Source organism: Aotus nancymaae, unplaced genomic scaffold (assembly GCF_030222135.1).
Source record: "Aotus nancymaae isolate 86718 unplaced genomic scaffold, 86718_ANA_hifiasm-v0.15.2.pri h1tg000138l, whole genome shotgun sequence".
Lineage (NCBI taxonomy): Eukaryota > Metazoa > Chordata > Mammalia > Primates > Aotidae > Aotus > Aotus nancymaae.
In genome coordinates this window covers 3391037-3405245 of record NW_026988553.1, presented here as the reverse complement: position 1 = coordinate 3405245, position 14209 = coordinate 3391037, and the positions used below count along the sequence as shown (strand labels likewise).

The 14209-nt window shown below is 43.0% G+C and overlaps 2 protein-coding genes across 8 annotated transcripts in view; one reads left to right on the top strand and one right to left on the bottom strand.

The window, feature by feature from the left end:
* The window catches only part of CMC4 (C-X9-C motif containing 4), a 93423-nt gene extending 89033 nt beyond the window's left edge, over positions 1-4390 (top strand). For 4 of the 7 annotated variants that reach the window (XM_012467076.3, XM_012467075.3, XM_012467072.3 and 1 more), the window contains exons 2-3: positions 983-1050; positions 4011-4390. In XM_012467076.3, coding sequence (XP_012322499.1) covers positions 993-1050; positions 4011-4159 — 207 coding nt within the window. In that variant the 5' untranslated portion in view covers positions 983-992 and the 3' untranslated portion in view covers positions 4160-4390. The other 3 variants (XM_012467074.2, XM_012467071.3, XM_012467070.3) reach the window with 3 other exon arrangements.
* A 3779-nt stretch (positions 4391-8169) lies between these two features.
* Positions 8170-14209, bottom strand: part of FUNDC2 (FUN14 domain containing 2) — a 30750-nt gene continuing 24710 nt past the window's right edge. Inside the window, exon 5 of the mRNA XM_064371557.1 lies at positions 8170-12073. Within this exon, the coding sequence (XP_064227627.1) occupies positions 11996-12073 (78 nt within the window). The 3' untranslated portion in view covers positions 8170-11995. The remainder of the gene's footprint in view (positions 12074-14209) is intronic.

The window sequence follows — 14209 nt, the reverse complement described above, 5'->3', positions numbered from 1 at the left end:
ATTTAGACAGAAGGGAGCAGCTCGTAGCAGCATCAACATCTGTGGGTCGCTTAGTTGCCGTACAGCAGTTCACCTGCCTTTCCTTCTCCCATCCTGTAATATCCACTGCTTCCCATCCCAGTACTGACCTAATTTGGATCTACTGAGTATTTAGAGGGCTCTGAAAAGAGAGATGCATTGATGAGATTAGCTGCAAAGGCATCTGGGCCTTTTTTCTATCTGAAATTGTGTCTTCAAATGATTGGAAGTTGCTGATCAAAATTGTGGGCTCTTAAATTCATTCTCTGATTACAGATATTTTTAAAAAGCTGGTTTCTATAAGAACTTCAAGAAAAACCATCTTAGCTGCTTAACTGGCACCTTTCTCAGGAAGTAATAGCACCAGATCTTGCTGATTCCTAGGAAAACATTACTACTTGTAAAGAATGTCCTGAGTTAAAGTCATAACAGTTTATATACATTAAAAGCAAGGTTTTACTTAAAGAAAAAAAAGTCTTGGGAATAATAGCTGCCATGTATTGGGTCCTTCCTGCCTTCCAGGCGCTCTTGTATGCACTTTATAAACTTTATCACACTTAATCGTCCTGTCAATGCTTTGAGGTAGGTATGGTTCCCATTTTATATGTGAGTAATAAAAAAAGCTCAAGGAGTTTAATCATTTTCCAAGGGTTTCTTCTGCGAATGATAGAGCCAGGCTGTGCCGTCGGCTCCTTTACCGTAATGTCGGTTTACAATATTCAAGAAGCGTTGATTGAATTCAAGGTTTTTTTTCCCCATGTATATATCTTCCAAACCTAATGAAATGGATTATTATGGAAATACAGTTGATTCATCCTATGTTTGGGAAGAGTATTTTTAGTGTAATTATTTTTCAGCAATTGTTAAGGGCATACTGCTTGTCTCAGAAGAAAATTCCACGTGGAGGGGTTTTTAAAGTCTTTATGGAAAAAAAGCAAAATAAAAATCATTTTTCTTGTTTTAGTTTTCTGGATATGCCACCGAAGGACCCGTGCCAGAAGCAAGCCTGTGAGATTCAGAAATGTTTACAAGGTAGTATGTTGTTAAATGCTTTAACTAACTATAAGAGACCAATTATTCTTTTATCCGTATTAACTGTTTTTTTATTTTTTTTTAAAGATGGGGCTTTCACCATGATGGCCAGGCTGGTCTTGAACTCCTGACCTCAGGTGATCCACCCACCTCGGCCTCCCAAAGTGCTAGGATTACAGGTGTGAGCCACCGCGCCCAGCCCTTAACTCTGTTTTAAGAGTGTAACACTTATCCTGAAGATTTTCTTCATTGTATCATCAAAGATGCAGAAAATAAAAAGTAACGTGATCAAAGCTAGCGATTTTCACTCCTGGTCGTACGTTAGCATCACCTGAGGATCTTCAAAACTTACCTAGAACAATTCACACTTCCTGGGGCTGGGATCTGGCTGGGAATCAGTCTAGGAAGCTAACCAGATGATTTTAATGGACAGCCAGAGTTGAGAATTACTAAGCTAAGCAAAAGGGTTTTGTTTTTTGCTTTTTGTTTTTTTTTTACTACAAGGCTAGTTTGAAATTGGTTGGTTATACTTCGCTGCAGCTGACAATTCACTTTTTAAAAGCAATCTGGAAGAGGTGCGGTTGAAATAACAATTGTCATTCAGGCTGCCAAAGTCAGCAAGTAACTCTTAAAGGCAGAAGTGAATCTCAATTAAAGCATATTTGAGGTGATTCATGCATTTGTCCAGCTGCTGAGTTTGGCCAAATGTTGGAGGATTTCAGTTTTCTAATCAGTGAATGATTATTGCCAGAAGAGCAAATAGAAGAAGCAATAAGGCTATCTGAATTTCAAATTTTTTTTTTTTTTTTTTGAGACGGAGTTTCGCTCTTGTTACCCAGGCTGGAGTGCAATGGCGCGATCTCGGCTCACCGCAACCTCCGCCTCCTGGGTTCAGGCAATTCTCCTGCCCCAGCCTCCTGGAAAAAATTTTTTAGTAAGTTTTCCTCATTAGTAAAGTAATAGATAGAGATGGATGGTCATGAAAGTATGAAAAGGTATGAAGGAACAGTGTTCAAAGTTCCCACAAAGGTTTTGTGTATTTTCTTGGATTTGTAGCTTTCATTCTTGGACTTTTCATTTTTTGATGTAAGCAATATTTTATAAAATCTTTTACATTCAAATGTTGATGTACAATACATTTTAGTCCTCCTTTTCTTCCCTCCCTCCGACTTTAAGGAAAGCGAAAAAGTTTTTTTGCATTTAATTCATTCTCCCAAATAAATCCTTACCTTGTTTGAAGTAACCCATGGCTAAGGGAAAAAATAATCACATTAAAAAGAGCTGGTGTTGGGAGGCCCAGGCGGGTGGGTCACGAGGTCAAGAGATCGAGACCATCCCGGTCAACACGGTGAAACCCCGTCTCTACTAAAAATACAAAAAAAATTAGCTGGGCACGGTGGCGCGTGCCTGTAATCCCAGCTACTCGGGAGGCTGAGGCAGGAGAATTGCCTGAACCCAGGAGGCGGAGGTTGCGGTGAGCCGAGATCGCGCCGTTGCACTCCAGCCTGGGTAACGAGAGCGAAACTCCGTCTCAAAAAAAATAAAAAATAAAAATAAAAAGAGCTGGTGACCCCCCCTTGGCACACCGTGGGAGGATTGAGCACTCACTAAATGACAAACACCATGATAGGACTTTACATGTATGAAGCCTTTCATCCATGAGGTGGACGCTACTATGACCCCCATTTCATAGATGGGAAAACGAACACATAAGTTATGTAATTTAACTAGGGTCACATAGCTAGTAAATATGGTGGGAATTTGAACACCACCCCTCAAACCCACCCTTGGTCTAGCTCCAAATCTGGACTGTTAGCCACCTTGCTAATCAGAATTGTCCTTCCTATCCTGAGCTAACTACCATGTATCCCATTTTAGTACTGGGAGGCTCATTAGATTAGCAGCTGACCTAGAGCCTTTAGGTCAAGTCCTCCTTAACTTAGTGTGTATAGTAGGGGTCTACAAATTTTGTTTTGTTTTGTTTTGTTTTGAGACAGAGTTTCGCTCTTGTTACCCAGGCTGGAGGGCAATGGCACGATCTCGGCTCACCGCGACCTCCACCTCCTGGGTTCAGGCAATTCTCCTGCCTCAGCCTCCCGAGTACCTCGGACTACAGGCGTGTGCCACCATGCCCAGCTAATTTTTGTATTTTTTTTTTCTTTTTTTGAGATGGAGTTGGCTCACCATAACCTCCACCTCCTGGGTTCAAGCAATTCTCCTGCCTCAGCCTCCCGAGTAGCTCGGACTACAGGCACGCGCCACCGTGCCCAGCTAATTTTTGTATTTTTTAGTAGAGACGAGGTTTCACCATGTTGACCAGGATGGTCTCGATCTCTTGACCTCGTGATCCACCCACTTCGGCCTCCCAAAGTGCTGGGATTACAGGCGTGAGCCACCGCCCCCGGCCAGGTCTACAAATGTTTTATGAAGAAGGCCAAAGGTCTCTGTTGTATATATTGTATATGTGTTGTGTGTTTACAACCCTTTAAAAATCTAAAATCCATTCTTAGCTCCCAGCTGTAAAAAACGGGCTGAATTTAACCCTCACGGGCTGCAGTTTCCCAATTCCTGATGCACAGCCTTGGTAGAGGAGGTCCGACAATCAGCTTCAACTGTATGCAAAATAATGTGTGGTGTATGTGCATTTTCCTAATTCATCAAATTAGTGACCAGTAATAATAGTGATGTTAAAAACCAATATCCTAGGAAAAGGTGCATGTATGCTGTTAACCGTAAAGGAAATTAAAATCTTTCAGCCACTTTGAAATCATACTTTTCTTCCTAATGAACCTGTTGACAGGTCTCTCTAAATTAGAAAGAATTTAGTCGACTTTGGTGTATATTCCTTCTCCCAGTTCCATAGGTACGGAGAGTGAAAAGGAGTGGGAAGCCCTGATCTCAACTTCCCTTTCCCTAAGTCCTGTGAGATCATGACTAGAGTCTGCCTGTGTGTTTTTCAGCCAACAACTACATGGAATCGAAATGTCAGGCTGTCATCCAAGAGCTGCGTAAGTGTTGTGGTCAGTATCCCAAGGGAAGATCTGTCGTCTGTTCAGGATTTGAAAAGGAGGAGGAAGAAAAGCTAACACTGAAGTCTGCATTGAAGTAGCGTTCTGCTGAAGAGCTGCTCCGTGCTTCTGCTGAGGGAATTTTGTTTACCTTCTTCCTGTCTTTCTTCAGGCCAGGTAGCAGCAAATAGCAAATGAGAAAGTCAGCTATAAAAGTTTATATGCCACCTATGCAGAACAGGCAAATACGTACAATGTAATCAACCAAGCTGCTAAAATAAACCTGTTTAAGAGAAAAATTTTGGTTTTGTGCTAAATGTATTTTAAGACTATCAGAGCCGGGCGCTGTGGCTCACGCCTGTCATCCCAGCTCTTAGGGAGGCAGAGGCGGGAGGATAGCTTGAGCCCAGGAGTTCGAGAGCTGCCTGTGCAATATAGCGAGACCCCGTTCTCCACAAAAAGGAAAAAAAACAAAAGAAAAAGACTATTAGATGCAGGGTATTAATGAATTCTCTTTGAGTTCAGATCACTAGCGCCATTCATCAAACTTAAGTCATACGAGGTATGTTGGGTGGAAGGACTCTCTTCCAGCATCACGGTTTTGACACCTTTTATAGATGATAACATGTTAAATTGATGCAAAGTTTCCTTTAAACGAACTCGGTGCCTTTTGTGCTTCCGATAATGCAGAGCAAAAAGTGTCTTTCCAGGTGCCAGTAAGAGCATTTCTTTCTGCTTTTGCATCCCCACTGGGGTGACTGACCAGAAGTGCTTAATATTTGTTCACTTAGTGGTAGGAAAGGCATAGAAATGATTCTAATGATTCTTGTAATGTTTAATGATTCTTAACGTATCATCAAGGAACTGAAGAAAAAATCCTCATTGGAAGTCAGGTAGGCAACAAGATAATTCAGACTCTCAGTTGGTTTATCTCTTCTTTATATCCTGATTGATAATAATAAAACCTGTTACAGAATATCCAGACAACATTAATACAAAGCTGTTGAATGAAGCCTGTTGACAGTGGTCAGTCACTTTATGTAGTAGGAGGAGGCAGCACGCAACAGGCCATTTGCTTTCCTCGAATGGATGCTTGAATCACCAGAGCCCGTTCTTTAAAAAAATGACTTAAGCAGGAGCGGTTTCTGCTAGGTCCCTGATATTGAAATACCATGATTATTTGAGACCAACTGTTTTCTTTAAAGCAGCATTCCCCAGAGCGTTTCTAGGAATTGCTGTAACAGGAAGAGAAAAAAAGGGCTTCTGTGCTCAGGTAAGATTGGGGAACGCTCGGTTGCGTACAGGTAAACAGGTTAATTTCCTGCGAGACTTTAGAGCTGTCAAAAAGCCTAAGAATGCTCTCCAGAGACACTTAGAGAAGTGCTGCCTTAGAGGCATTTGGTCAACAAACCGGAGTAACAGTGCTAAATCCCATGAAGTCATTTAAATGGAGTCTTGTGTTAATGACAAAATAATAAAACATTTTACATTTTTAATGTTACATCATCTATAAATCTAAACTACATTTAAAATTAGCAGTTGACAGTCGTACTGGGACTGACATTAGGAATCACTACATGATCAAATAGATTGTATTCTGTGTTGGATTGCTAAGTTATGTTTACTGGCAACTACTCCAATTTCAGACTCCTTTAAATGTTCTTTTTTTTTTTTTTTTTTTTTGCTAAAGTATATGTATTTATTAGTCCATTGTTGCATTGCTATAAAGAAATACCTGAGACTGGGCAATTTATAAAGAAAAGAGGTTTGGTTGCTATAAAGAAATACCTGAGACTGGGCAATTTATAAAGAAAAGAGGTTTAGTTGCTATAAAGAAATACCTGAGACTGGGCAATTTATAAAGAAAAGAGGTTTAGTTGCTATAAAGAAATACCTGAGACTGGGCAATTTATAAAGAAAAGAGGTTTAGTGGGCTCACAGTTCCATGGGCTGTACGGGAAGCATGGCGCTGCACCTGATGGGCTTCTGGGGACGCCTCCGCAAACTCAGTTATGGCAGAGGGCACAAGCGTGGTGGGCAGGAGCAAGACAGAGTGGTGGGTGAAGTGCGACGCACTTTTAAATGGCCAGATCGCATGAGAACTCTGTATCATGAGTAAAGTGACAAGAGGGGATGCTGCCCCAGTGAGCCAGTCACCTCCCACCAGGCTCCACCTCCACTAGAGAACACAGTTCACCATGAGATGTGGTGGGGACATAGTGCAAACTGTATGTTTTGAAAGGTTCGTATCAGTTCCTTCCTTTAAACGATTCTGTCTCAGTTTTTTAAGGCAACAAATCTATTGGAATCAGTCTTAAGGAAAGAGCTCTAAGAAGGTGACAACTATGATCTCCCATTTTGGAAAAAAAACCCTTTAATCTGGCTACTAGTGATGCTAAGTTTAGTCACTTGGTTAGTGACTGACCTTTTAGCTAGAAAGGTGCTTTTCCCTTTGTAATGCTCATTTCTGGGGTGGTAGCTTGTCGCCGTGTGAATGTCACATTACCCCGCGACGTTTCACCCAGTAGTGTTCGCATCCACTGACAACAAAAGCCCTTGCTCTTCCACCTTGCCACAATGCAAATAACAAAGAAGGAAACATGGCCGGGCGCGGTGGCTCACGCCTGTAATCACAGCAGCACTTTGGGAGGTCGAGGCGGGTGGATCAGGAGGTCAAGAGATCGAGACCATCCTGGTCAACATGGTGAAACCCCGTCTCTACTAAATAATACAAAAAGTAGCTGCGCACGGTGGCGCGTGCCTGTAATCCCAGCTACTCGGGAGGCTGAGGCAGGAGAATCACATGAACCCAGGAGGTAGAGGTTGCGGTGAGCCGAGATCGCGCCATTGCACTCCAGCCTGGGTAACAAGAGCGAAACTCCGTCTCAAAAAAAAAAAAAAGAAGGAAACACGATATTAATTTCTGAGAACAATTAACATTGCAACCCCATAATACTTACCAACATGTGAAGGCCAAACAGTTATATGAGGATGGGAATGATACCAGCCCACAACTCTCATGGGGCGACCTGTCAGTTCAGCCAACCTGTGAGTGTGTCAAGGTACTTTGAAAATGTGGGAACAAAATCTCTCATGCTAATAAGGGCTCAGAAAGCACCCTGAAGTTTACATAAACTTACTGCAATTTAATGGCCACGAAAGGATGAAAGAAGGTTAATGCTGAGTTTCCCATAATGCCCATTTAAAGCCAAAAAAAGTTAAAATAGATTCCATGGTTATCCTGTAAAATGTGGATTAGTTTTTCTGAAAATTACTCATATTAAAACATAATAATCCTTTTTATGCAAGAAAGTCTGAGAAACAACATTTCTAGGATATATTTTCAAGTTCTCAAATGTCAAGAGAAACTACTTTCCTTGCATCCACTCCACACGATTCCTAAAACATTTAATGAACAATATCACACTTGTGTTCAGTATTCAGAAGGCATCTGAAGTTGTGTGACACTTAAAGGCTTTAAAGCCCTGTTAAGGAGTTAACAGCAGGACTCATATTTTTTTCAACACCAGCTTCCAACTCCGTACTTCAGTGGTTCTCAGTCTCAGCTGCTCATTAGAAAAATCTTAAGACACTTTAAAACCTCAGGATGCCTGAACAACACCCCAGACCAGTGCTCTCCATAATCCTGTCATTTCTTCCCACTTAAAATTTTAAAAGTTTTGACAAGTCAATAAGCTGACTTTAAAGCTTTATAAAAATGTGAAAAAGTAAAACACTGTTTTCTTTAAAGAAATGTATTAAGATTAATGAGCCCTTAAAAAGAAGGCAAACATCAGAAATACAAGCCACACCGTATGACTTCTGGAAAAATCAGTCTCCGAACTCAAATAGGTTTTCTGTCCAATTACTTAAATGTTAGTGTGATGTCTTAGAGAGTTGGGCAGAAAGTGTATTTTAGTTCTGGGCCTGATTTCCCAGAAATCATACTGGATTTCATGACAGAAATGAAGCTGATAATTTGGTGGAGGGACCACAGGGCAGCAGTCAAATTTTCCTACAGGGTCCAAAACTGGCTGTGAGCTTCCCTCTGAGAAGAAATTGAGATCATCATTAAACACTGATGATACTCAGAAATTTCAAATCCACCGTATACCATTTTTTCACGCAGAGATTTATTTTGCATTTTCCCAAACCGTACAAAAGTAGTTTCCAAGTAAGAGCCCCGCCATTAGTTATGCCCGTGTTTCTGGCAAACATCAAACAGAAGGGTGACGGAGAGACTATTCTTACATTAGTTAACCAGAAGCACCCACCCAAGAGCATGTCGGCTAGAATTATCTAAGAGTCCATTCCTTGTAGAATCTGGTCCTCCAGCTTGAATCATCTTCTGCCAGCATCCATGAGACGGTAACTGCCCAGATCCAGTAGCAAGGACTGTCACCCCAGTGGTGCGGGAGTCAGGACCTCCACTGTCCTGTTAATGAATGTCTGGAGGCTGGGTGGCGGGAGATCACAGCAAACAAGCAGCCATTTGGGAGGAGAGTCATGTGGACATATCATAATGACAATAACATTCATGACAATGGGCTGCTCAGGCAAGGGTCCCCAACACCACATCCCTCCCCCAACCCAGCTGCCTTGTCAGCAATGAGGATACACATCCTTGAGGGAGAGGGAAACATTGGACTCCATCTGCTGGGCCCCAGCAGGCAGCCGCCAGAAAGTGCCCCGGGGTCAGTCTCTGCTGCGCGACTCTGGGGAGAACTTTGTGAAGACGCCGAAACGTTCAACCTCTCCTGTAGCATGCTCTAAGTCCCCATCCCACCAGTTCCCATTGCGGGAGAGACGCTGGGCCAAAGGGTGGGTCAAAGATAGTAGCCAGGAAGGGGAGGGAAGGGGTCCTTGAGCCGGGACGCTGTCCACCACGCTGCAGGGTACCGGAAGGGGGGCTTTCACTACGTAGATGGCATCCTATTGGTTGACAACTTGGAAGCCTTGAGTGCGGTGTCACCACGGTGCCACCACCAGGGGCGACGAAACCCCAAACACATTCCAAGTCAAGTTTCTCTGGACCACACAGTGACAACGCTCTTCCCAAGGAAAAACTTCCACCCCACCACCACTAAATAGGAAGTTCAGAACGTTACTGAACTTTGCTACTGGAGAAAATACGTGCCTTGGTAAGCAGGCCTCTCCAGTCAAATGAAAATAGTGCATTGAAAGCTGGAGTTGCCTGGTCCTGGAATCACCACGGTTTTGCATGGAGGAAACCCCAACTCCACCTGAAACCCAAGGTAGTTTAGAACCACCTGCTAATTTGTACTGTCCTCACCAATAATCACAGGAAAAAACCCCACCCCACTGGAGAGGGACGCAGAGCACTTGGTAAGATCACCATATATGGCAAAACTCAGAGATTCCCAAATGTCAGGAGAAGCAGATTTTGGGAAGCCAGCGAACAGATGACTCAGTCTCAAGATACATGACAGACAGACAGATAGACAGACAGATAGATAGATACATAGATAGATACACAGATAAACAGATAGATAGATACATAGATAGATAGATAGATAGACACATAGATACATAGACAGACAGATAGACAGATAGATAGATACATAGATAGATAGATAGATAGATAGACACATAGATACATAGACAGACAGATAGATAGGTACATAGATAGATACATAGACAGACAGACAGAAAGATAGACAGATACATAGATACATAGATAGTTAGACAGATAGATAGATAGACACAGATACATAGACAGATAGACAGATAGATAGATACATAGACAGATAGATAGACACGTAGATACATAGACAGACAGATAGACAGATCGATAGACAGATAGATAGATACATAGACAGATAGATACATAGATACATAGATAGATAGATAGACAGATAGACACATAGATAGATACATAGACAGACAGGTAGATAGACAGACAGATAGATAGATACATAGATAGATAGACAGATAAGATACATAGAGAGATAGATACATAGATACATAGATAGATAGATAGACAGATAGACACACAGATACATAGACAGACAGATAGACAGATCGATAGACAGATAGACAGATAAGATAGATACATAGACAGATAGATACATAGATACATAGATAGATAGACAGACACATAGATAGATACATAGACAGGTAGACAGACAGATAGATAGATAGATAGACACATAGATACATAGACAGACAGATAGACAGATAGATAGATACACAGATAGACAGATACACAGATAGACAGATAGATAGACACAGATACATAGACAGATAGATAGACAGATAGACACATAGATACATAGACAGACAGACAGCAAAAAAATCAGAGGAGCATCTCTGAGGTTAAGAGACTTAGCCTAATCCTGCACAGACAATGGGAACCTTGCCTGAATTTTGATTCAAAGAAACTACATGTAAAACACTTGAGACGAGGAAATTCTGCATCCTGATCAGACATTGGATATTATGTAATTACTGTTAATGTTCCATATGACGATGTACATTTATTTGTTTCACAGTAATTGGTGAAAACCAGCATGGCTGTGATTTGATGATTGCTGTAGGTGAGTGCTAGACACGAGGGATTACTGTCCTAGTCTCTGTACTTTCATATACGCCTGAAAGCATCCATAATAAAGTTCTTTTAGGAAAACACGCAGCAAAGAGACTCATATTACGGTTTAGAGATGATGCATACATACTGCCAGCCAAACGGCTTCTGCTTCCTCAAATGTAAGGAGAAAAACGCGAATAGGTGATTTCTGTCACATTCCACACACCCGCTGGTAGTTTCGATTTTCAAATTCAATACGTCATTCTCAAGATAGGTTAAAATGCAAACATTTTCAATGTATGGCCTTAGAAACACACTCATATTTCACAAGAGATCATCTCCAAGATTAGTTAATTCTGAGTAAAACTAACCTTTAATAGTGAGCTTGCTTTCTATAAAGTCCTTATTCATATTTTCAGCAAATACTCAGCACCTACCGAGTGTCTGTGTGTGTGCACGCATGTGCGTGTGTGTGCTTTCAAAGACTAATTGTAGGGGTTTGGTCATGATGAGATGGTAGACCATGCCTGATGGAAACTGATTTCACATGTCCTATCACTATTTTTCTTACTTCTGAATCCCTGGAAAGCTACTTCTTTAAAACTCTGGCTTAAATTTATTTCATACTAACTGCATTTAAAAACAAAAAAAAAGAAGTGGCACAGAGGAGTTATGGCCACCCCTAATGTTTTGATAAGAATATTTCATTCATATTTCAAAGCTTAATATCTTTTCCATGAAATAAAAATCCAAGATCTTCTTCTCTTTCCCCCCTAAATCACTTGTTTCACAATAAATAAACCCTTTGGAAACAAGCCATGAGATACCTTATCCTGCACGGTGGCAAACATTCCTGGACAATATCAGATTTTTCAATTATCACACATTTAAATAGCTCTTTCTGTAACATAAAACCAACTAAAAAAGAAAGTAGACACCAAGATACCAAAATCTTTCAGGCTTAAAGGCAAATGTATTCACTTCCCTTCCATGCAGCGCACAAGAAGGTTATCTATGTGCTTCTTTCTTTTCCAAATCGGTAGTTTGGGACAAGCTTTCAGGATCCAGTCATGTTCCATGGTGAGCCAGCTTGCAGTGTGTTCCGGTTTAAGTTGTGTTGCATGGGGGTAAAGGAATCTTCTTGCTGACCTACAGACTGACCAAGTAGGGGGTGAACTGGGAGGAGAGCTAAGGACTACTGTCTCTTCTGCCACCATCAAGCTCATGGTGCCACAGTAACTTGCACCAACAGATGCTTAGAGAAGCCACCCGGATTTGCCACGGCAGGGAGGAAGGCACGGGAGAAGACGAACCACCTGATGTCCTATGACGGAGTGTGGAGGCTGCCGGCTGGAAAAAACCAGGAACAGTGAAAATGAGGTCATCTTCCTTACGATGCCATGCCAAGCAGAAAGCCTCCGAAAAATCCCCCAGTCACTAGAACGTTCTTCTTCACAAATGACACCACCTGAAAACAGAAGATGGGACAGTGGGTTGTTCTGCTAAGGATGTCAATCATATTAAGAATCATCTCTATTACGCCTATGCCAATCTTAACAATGTCAATCATCTCTATTACGCCTATGCCAATCTTAACAACGTCATCATCTCTATTACGCCTATGCCAATCTTAACAATGTCAATCATCTCTATTACGCCTATGCCAATCTTAACAACGTCATCATCTCTATTACGCCTATGCCAATCTTAACAATGTCAATCATCTCTATTACGCCTATGCCAATCTTAACAACGTCATCATCTCTATTACGCCTATGCCAATCTTAACAATGTCAATCATCTCTATTACGCCTATGCCAATCTTAACAACGTCATCATCTCTATTACGCCTATGCCAATCTTAACAACGTCATCATCTCTATTACGCCTATGCCAATCTTAACGTCATCATCTCTATTACGCCTATGCCAATCTTAACAACGTCATCTCTATTACGCCTATGCCAATCTTAACGTCATCATCTCTATTACGCCTATGCCAATCTTAACAACGTCATCATCTCTATTACGCCTATGCCAATCTTAACGTCATCATCTGTATTACGCCTATGCCAATCCTAACAATGTCAATCCCCTCACCTGTTTTTTTTTTTTAAAGATGGGGTTTCACCATGATGGCCAGGCTGGTCCTGAACTCCTGACCTCAGGCGATCCACCCACCTCCACCTCCCAAAGTGCTAGGATTACAGGCGTGAGCCACCGCGCCCGGCCTCACCTGTTACGTTCTTTGTACTTTACCCAAAGGACGATGGCAGCCATTAAATTGACTTACATATGAAAATGACGACTGGCTGCTATAGGGGAATAGCCTGCTAGGAAGGAGGATGCACATCATGAGGCAGAAACAATGGCTCTTTGAATCAAGGACAAAAAAGGAGTTCATGGGGACAGTTACGGGAAAAGAGTGAAGCCAAGTGTTTCCCGATGTCGCTCCTTCCATCCTCTGTGCCATCTACCCTCCAATAGTGGCCTCATTCTCTGAAGTCTCCTCCCTACATCTCTCCATCCACGCCTTCCCCTCTGAAACCTGCTCCCAGGTAGATGCTATGAACTCTCGTACTCACACTTCACCACATCTAAGATGATTAATAGCTGAGGTTCTTATTCCCCCAAGTCCCCAGAGCTTCCCACCTCCTTTCTTCCCTCCTGGAAAAGCTCCCAGTCATCTGTGCTCTACCGATCTCCTGACCGCTCCCCACCCTTCCACGTTCAGAGGGAACTTTGGTAAGCGGCTCAGACCTCTTTCTCCTAAGTATAATCGCCACCTTAGAAAGTGTTCATATGAACAAGACATCCAACATCCTGGCCTGATCATTTATTGAACTCAAGTACAGCGCCTTCATCTGCAAACCAGCTAAGCCACTCACAGCCAGACATTCCCCAAACATCCGCCTAGGGCACCTGTCTCCTGACTCTCCGGTAAGCCCTCACTCTCTCATTTCCATTCCTCCCTCAACTCTCCTGTACCTCAACATTTCCCTAAATGAACCACTTCTGCCATTTGCCATTGGGGGGTGGGGCCTGTCCTGGCAGGGGGTGGGTCCTGCCCAGAGAGGGGGTGGGGCCTGTCCTGGGAGGAGGTGGGGCCTGTCCTGGCAGGGGGTGGGTCCTGCCCAGAGAGGGGGTGGGGCCTGTCCTGGGAGGAGGTGGGGCCTGTCCTGGCAGGGGGTGGGTGCTGCCCAGAGAGGGGGTGGGGCCTGTCCTGGGAGGGGGTGGGGCCTGTCCTGGAAATGGGCGGGGTCTGCCCTTATAGAGGGGTGGGGACTCTCTTGGGAAGGTGTGTGACCCCCATCCCCGTACCCAGGCAGACATTCCTCTGGGGCAGTCCCCGCAGACACCTCCATGGAGGTGAAGGCCAACCTCCCACATCCAACTAAACTGTTCTTATTGAAGTCATCTTGTTGGTAAATAGCAAACTAAATCTTCATCCTGTTTCTCAAATCAGACCACTGGCTCTATGAGTAGGAAAACCAGCTACTACAACCCCAGGGCCTGCGATAGTGAGGGGGTGGGGCCTGTCCTGGGAGGGGGTGGGGCCTGCCCAGAGAGGGGGTGGGGTCTGTCCTGGGAGGGGGTGGGGCCTG